The sequence below is a fragment of the Penaeus chinensis genome, chromosome 38, assembly GCF_019202785.1.
Source record: "Penaeus chinensis breed Huanghai No. 1 chromosome 38, ASM1920278v2, whole genome shotgun sequence".
Lineage (NCBI taxonomy): Eukaryota > Metazoa > Arthropoda > Malacostraca > Decapoda > Penaeidae > Penaeus > Penaeus chinensis.
Window position 1 is genome coordinate 8,657,827 of NC_061856.1, and position 7,500 is coordinate 8,665,326.

Sequence of the window (7,500 nt, forward strand, 5' to 3'; positions counted from 1 at the left end):
ATATAAATATATTTAATATATATAAATATATTTAATATATATATATAAATATATTTAATATATAAATATATTTAATATATAAATATATTTAATATATATAAATATATTTAATATATATAAATATATTTAATATATATAAATATATTTAATATATATAAATATATTTAATATATATAAATATATTTAATATATATAAATATATTTAATATATATAAATATATTTAATAGCTATATGTAGCTATATTTCATGTATGTAGCTATATTTCATGTATGTAGCTATATTTCATGTATGTAGCTATATTTCATGTATGTAGCTATATTTCATGTATGTAAATATATTTTATTATTAAAAATTATCTCATATGTAACTTATTTCACTTTGTTTTACTAATAATAATTGGTATGTGTTAAATGTTTATCCCAGGAGGAAAATGGCAGCAGTTATAGGAAATCCAGGAAGTTCCCAACCCATCCTATTCCCCGCTCGTGTACCCCCTGAAGTCCAAACACTAACGAAAGCAGCCAATAAGATGGACAAACCATTGTTTCGCAAGATGATCAAATGTGAGGGTTTTTTTTCTACTTACAGTTGATTTATATGCATTTAGTATTTTTTGGTGTTCTGAAGAAAAAAAAAAAATCATTTCTATGCACAAGTTTGTCTTACATCTTCATGACGGAGGACTGACAGCTGTCATGTGTTACAGTGGCACTGGGGTATCTCCAGGGAACTCTAACCCCAGAAGAATGTGAGGCAAGCATGCAACAGTTGTGTGAATCCAGTAGCCCTTCAGTAAATGAAGAAACTGTAATGGTATGTGTTAACTAATATTATTCTTTTTTTTTTTCCTTTATTTAATTATTAATTTATGAAGTATACAATATGTGGTTGTTTTCCGTTTGCTAAATAGAATTCATATTTGGAAATGTAACTAACATGTTAATGTCATTATATTCGTGGTAAGTTTTCAGCCATTAAATTACATTTAAAAAACTTGACAACTCCATATAATATTCTTTCTTTTCCCCAAAAGAATGTAAGCATACAGTATGCAGGTGTTATTACATTACTAAGGACAGCTCTGAGGATAAATACAGTAACAACTCGACAAGACATGCTGGCTGTGGATCTTAAAAATCTGGGGTAAGGTGTAGTTTCCAAGTTTACTAGGGTAAGTTGTTTAAATCACACTAAAACATATATTCTCATCTTCATATCCAGGAGCAGATAAGTTACAAGAGTTTGTAATTAGTTCATTTGCACGATTTAAAGATTTTTTTTTTTTAAAGATGTTTAAATAAAAAAAATAAAATATTTCAGGTTGCCAGAGGAATTTGCTTCAGATGTCTGTAAGGTTGTGTATGGTCCTGCTCGTCCAGATATCGACTCCCAGCTGATTGCTGCTTCCCCATCACTTCCACATTTGAGTAATCTTGAGTGGAGAGTAGAAGTCACAATTTCTACGAGGTTTGTATATATAGGCTAGAATTTAAAAAGGTCTTCCCTATCAGAATGCTTAAGTAATTAATGTAATTGATTATACAGTTTGCTGTGATTTTGGCATTAATAATATTAAAGATAAGAAATTGAATAATAATAGTAAATTGTAAGAAATATAATAGTGCTATGTCAATTCTCAAGATTAATAATTTTCAATAATTTCACTGCAATTCATCCCACAGCTGGTTGTCTCGTGTACTGGAGCCTGTTGTTATGATGAGGATAAGCACAAGTGATGGAGCTCTGCACACATTTCAAGTTCCCCTCTCAAAATTTCATCAACTTAGGTTTACTGTTGCCAATCTTCTACGGCAGATGGAGGCTCTAAAAGAATCGCCCCTCTGTAAAAAGTAGTTTCCCAATTATGATTGCGTTGCTCGGAATATCCTTTGTTTATTGCCAGGTTAATTGATTTCCTCTTTAAGTCTCAGTCTTTATGGGTTAAATAAATATGTATATTTATAAAGATCAATTTTACTATGCATTCCAAAAACTGCCAAAAAAATAAGTTTTGTAATTTTTGATAGGAGCTGAATTCCATTATAAAGAATAGATTATCTTTAATTCCAAACATTGAAATACTAGTCAGTCCATAATGCCACATTATTATTATGGATTTGATCATTATTTGCATACATTACCTTGTATTTACATGTACATACACTGCATACATTGTCTAAATTATTGTTCTGTATATAAAAAGTATATTAATATAATGATATATCTACTGAAAATTGTTGCTACTCAAATTGTAAGAATAAAAGAGCTTTTTTTAAATTTGTTTGAATGGTGGTCGGAATAGGTCAATGCCATGTTATATATTTGTTCCTAAAAAGCCTTTTGACAAATATTGTAATTGGTAAATACAAAATTCAATCAGTTAATATTACAAAAAATAAATATTGTTGATTTATCATCTCAAGAATAAACCAAAGGCCTATATAAACATATTTGTACTTAGTAAGCTTAACCCCTTGGCAACGGGTGTAGAAAACTAAAAAAAACTCTTCGCTCTGGCGATCAATGGCAACACGCCGACTTTGAGTGAGGGAGTTCGGTACATCAAGCCGAATCACCGCCTCGGAGCAGTTTGGTGCGCTGCCGCGGCGTACAGCACATTTCGAGCGGTTTGTTTTCACGTCTATAGACGTGACCCGTGGGGAAGGGGTTAAGTATGAGAATAAACAATGAGATGAATAGGTTAATAGGCTGAAAAGGTTAATTAAAAAGAACTGACTTTTTCATCTTTTATTCAAAAAGTTAAGTCATTCACACATCTATGATACACAAATCACCTAACTCATACTTCTCTGAAAATTTTGGGTCCCTAGTGTTACTGTGTTTATTTAGTATACAATGGCAAATTTCATCAACCAAGCCACACCTGAATCCTGCAAAGAAAACAGAATTAAAATAGTTAATGACAAAAAGGTATGATAAATTATAGATTAAAAATAAATATATTTCTATAATAAAAGATTCATATTTCGTTCTTATTCATATCACTTTAACGTACAGTATATTATGGGAACTGTCATCATCAAATCTGGATATCCTTAATATGTGACCTAGATTTTTAAACTTTTTATTTTTTTTCTGGTTGGTATCATTAAAGAGGTGATATATCAAGAGTTTGGTATCATATGGTGCATAAATAACTGAAATAAAATATAAATGTGTAATTTTTCTTTTTTGGTGCACAATATTGTTGGGCTAACTTTTCATAATGAACAATGAAAAGGTGAGGAAAAGAATCACTGATATCCTTCACTTATTTCTAGATGCTGTACCACTAATATTTTTTATATTCCTTTTATTAGTTTCAATATTTGAGTTTGAATTTTCAAGAAAATATTTTGGTTTCAATAGTCTTCAAAAAATATATAAAAATCTAAATTTTATCGGTACCAATAATTCTATACTTTCTACTCTACACAATGCAACATAAATTAAGAAAATCAGACAAATTAAGAAAATCAGACAAGTACAAACAATGTTATAAGTAAAAAAAAAAAGCTAAAAAGAAAGAAATGAGGTATGGTGATTTGAATATTAACATCAAGTGATCAGACATAGCAACACTTTACAGACAAAAATGGCTGTCACTTTGGCTTGGCGAGAGTTTATATAGGCTAGAGAGTATCTCAATTTTGGTTCAAGTAAATTCTATGAGCACATGATTTTGACACAACTTTCCCCCCATTATGCATGAGAGTAACACAAAAGGCCACTGCTTTTAGTTTTTATTTCCCTACCAAACTCTTGTCACAATCTAGGGCAGTGTTGCCAAATCACTCAAATCATTTTTTACTTATTTATTATTGTTATTTTGAGAGAGAGAGGGAAGGGGAGGGGGAGAGAGAGAGAGAGAGAGAGAGAGAGAGAGAGAGAGAGAGAGAGAGAGAGAGAGAGAGAGAGAGAGAGAGAGAGAGAGAGAGAGAGAGAGAGAGAGAGAGAGAGAGAAAATTATGGTGACAGTCCCCTTCTTAAAGGAAAATAAACAAAGAAATAAGTTGTGATTAAACAGGGAAGGAACCAGAGATACTCCCAGCAATGTGCAATGCAACTAGATTTTAGATCAGAAAATCAACCAATGTGGGATATCTTATTCCAGGTTTTTATTAGAAGGTGATCTCTTACCTTTCAAATATACTTTAGCTATCTGTGAAGTTTGGTGACCTTTTCTCAACAAAGGCTGTCATGCCTTCTTTGCGGTCATTCTGTAATAAGAAAATGTTGAATTGGTTTACCTTCTCAATTAATTATCAGTCTTTTCATGTTTTCTATACTTCTTTTAACGGTTTCTATGCTATTAGTCTTGGTGAATTTCAGATTTAATAAAAATCATATTCTAACTTCAACATAAAATCAGAACCTTATACATTCAAGTAAAATTTCCTTTGATAACTATAATCACAATACACAAATGCTTGCATAAAGTATACTTTTCCAAAGACTTACTGTGGCAAATGTCCCGTGGAAGATACGCTTTTCAAAGTGGAGTCCTTCGTTCAAGGATAATTCTTGAGCTGCAAAAGACCAAAATATGAATAATTCTGAATCCGTCACATATGGCACCTAATGCAATTAATATGAAAAGTTTTATATATATATATACATATATATATGTATATATATATATATATATATATATATATATATATATATATCTATATATATATATATATATATCTAATCTATATCTATATCTATATCTATATCTATATCTATATCTATATCTATATCTATATCTATATATATATATATATATATCTATATCTATATCTATATCTATATCTATATATATATATATATATATATATATATATATATATATATATATATATATATATATATATATATATATAAAAAATGCTTTACAGTTTACTATGACAAAATCAATTACATGATTATTAAAGTGTAAAAAACCTAATAGTTACATTTGTTGACAGCCTCTTTGCACATGGAAACCACAAGTTTTGAATGCTTTCCAATTTTTTCTCCAAGCTTGACTGCCTCATCAACTAGTTGGTCAGGGGGGTGAATAGAACTGACGAGGCCTACAAAAGAGAAAAGAATCAAGAATCTGAAATATGTTTGTAATTAAATACAGTATAGATATAAACCTCACAAACCCTTCATCCTACTCATTTCCCATAATAATTAGGTTCTATTTACATTAATCATTGTCTACACTAAGGTCTCAGTCTGATAACATGCTTCCTATATCCCAAAGGAGCATAATCCTTAATCTGCAGCCTCATTAAAAGAAAGTTTGTTGAAGATTTTAAGTAGAGTCCAGGCACTGATCTTAATAAAACCATTTAATCCAATAGGCACAGATGGCAAGAATACATGTCAAGCCCACTGTAATATAAGTTTATTTACTGTATTTACGCATCAATGACTCTACAAGTGCTTAGTCTCCAGGAGTCAGTTATTAGTCTTACCTATCCCACAACTTAATAATCATAATATCAATATGAATAATAACAGTATCGATATCAATAGTATCAGAAAGAAAAACAAAATTTTCCACCAATTCAAGAAATGAAGAAATTAGGACTGGTCACCAGGTCCTGCTGTTAGACTTCCTGCTGTCTGAGCACATGTGGAGCTATATGTATGAAATAAAATTCACAAAAAACTACTGGGGGTATTACATAATTTTGGGGTGACTGGGTTAAACAAGTTCATATAAGGTCATGTTTCCTAGGATATGAAGCCAAAACACAAGATGTGATATTTCAAAAGATTACATTTATTGTTTCTGTTATATTCTTTCAAACACTGCAAGGGATGTAGTAAATTGGTTAATAATACACTGTTATTTTCTGCTGGAAACAAATACCTTTCCTTAAGTTTGCAATCAAAAACTAAGAAACAGATGCTCATAAAATCTCAAGTGTTTACTTTAATCACATTTATGAACTGTGTATGTAAACTGCATCACAAATAAAGTAAGATATGTAGTTCAACATACTGTCAATACAACAAACAATTAATTACATATTTATTTTAGTTTTACAGCAAAATAGTAATAATATTTTTTGAATCTGAAAACTCTAAGCCTTTAACAGGAATTACAGTTCATTAGGACATACTTTAAGATTCTGTTGAATTGACTGTATTACTAATATGTAAATTTCAGCTTCTTAAATGGGTTCATTTTTACAGTATGGATGTACTTAGCTAGGGCATATTGAAGATGATCTTCTTATACATGACTTACTCAAAGGTAGTACAAATGAGACAGACCGATAGACAGACAGACACACACTCACACACACACACACACTGGAATTTCTCCCAAATTGGTTCTATGCATCTTACACTTCCTTATGAACATCTATAATTAACAATTTCTTACCCCAGGCATCTGCTTGCTGTGCTGTGATCATTTCTCCTGTAAGACACATCTGCATGGCACGTGATTTGCCAATGGCCCTTGTCAGGCGCTGGGTGCCACCTGCTCCTGGGATGGTGCCAATTATGATTTCAGGTTGGCCAAACCTATATCAACATAAAAGCATAATTATACATTATTACTATCATTTCTTTTACCTGCATTACTAGAACAGAAATTTGTGTCCTTCAATTCTTTTATAAGAAATTCCAAATAACAATAACAAGTATACTTTTCAAAAAATCAAGTACTGAAATTAAACAGGAGACAAGGAAAACAAAAAGAAAGAGAAAAACAATTCACAAACAATAAATAAACACATGAGAAATGAAAACTCACTTTGCCTTCTCTCCAGCAAGGATAATATCGCACATCATTGCCAGCTCACAACCACCACCCAGAGCATATCCATTCACTGCAGCAATGACTGGCTTCTTGATCTTTGTGACTCCATTCCAGTGCTCCAGGAAGTTAGACCCAAAGCAGTCAACATACTGCTTATTCTGCATCTGCTTGATATCAGCACCTGAAATTCAATAAAAGATTCAATTAACTGAAAACTATAAAAACCTGTTGCAACTGTGTAATATTTTTTACATCTCCTTGCATCCTGAATCCCAGGTGGTTCATGAAAGATCTCAGAAAAGCAAACTTTCCTGAACATTCACTATGAAACAACATAGCAAAGGCAACACCTGGGCCTTTATGCACAAATATATATGTTTGAAAATTTCTGAATATATCTGTACATTTTAAATCATCACATCAAATCAAATCAATAAAAAAGGGGGAAGGGATAATTTCTAACATATGCACATGATTTCTGTAGAAATTATTGAGTAAGAGGATAGAGAATATATGCTTTGGTTAAAGCTTACCCACATGACCTTAGGCTCTGAGATCTGTGTTCCAGCAAAGGCCAACAAACATTCCCCATCTATATTTTAGCAGGACAGAGCTTGGAATGATTCATCATTTGCCAAAAAATCTCTAAGGTGCCTCATCAATATATATGAAATAGCCTTCTGCAGCTGGACCTTGTTCTGTTGTGTTCTCCAAAGCATTGATACACTTAATTATTTGGTGCATACTC

The 7,500-nt window shown here is 31.2% G+C and overlaps 2 protein-coding genes across 2 annotated transcripts in view; one reads left to right on the forward strand and one right to left on the reverse strand.

Moving 5' to 3' along the window:
- Positions 1–2,586, forward strand: part of LOC125046205 (COMM domain-containing protein 5-like) — a 7,711-nt gene extending 5,125 nt beyond the window's left edge. The window contains exons 2-6 of the mRNA XM_047643916.1: positions 425–564; positions 708–814; positions 1,035–1,144; positions 1,322–1,468; positions 1,684–2,586. Coding sequence (XP_047499872.1) covers positions 425–564; positions 708–814; positions 1,035–1,144; positions 1,322–1,468; positions 1,684–1,855 — 676 coding nt within the window. The 3' untranslated portion in view covers positions 1,856–2,586. The remainder of the gene's footprint in view (positions 1–424; positions 565–707; positions 815–1,034; positions 1,145–1,321; positions 1,469–1,683) is intronic.
- Positions 2,587–2,734: 148 nt separating this feature from the next.
- The window catches only part of LOC125046204 (enoyl-CoA hydratase, mitochondrial-like), an 8,898-nt gene continuing 4,132 nt past the window's right edge, over positions 2,735–7,500 (reverse strand). The window contains exons 3-8 of the mRNA XM_047643914.1: positions 6,747–6,933; positions 6,372–6,514; positions 4,942–5,061; positions 4,463–4,530; positions 4,142–4,221; positions 2,735–2,892 (exon numbers count right to left, since the gene is read on the reverse strand). Coding sequence (XP_047499870.1) covers positions 4,156–4,221; positions 4,463–4,530; positions 4,942–5,061; positions 6,372–6,514; positions 6,747–6,933 — 584 coding nt within the window. The 3' untranslated portion in view covers positions 2,735–2,892; positions 4,142–4,155. The remainder of the gene's footprint in view (positions 2,893–4,141; positions 4,222–4,462; positions 4,531–4,941; positions 5,062–6,371; positions 6,515–6,746; positions 6,934–7,500) is intronic.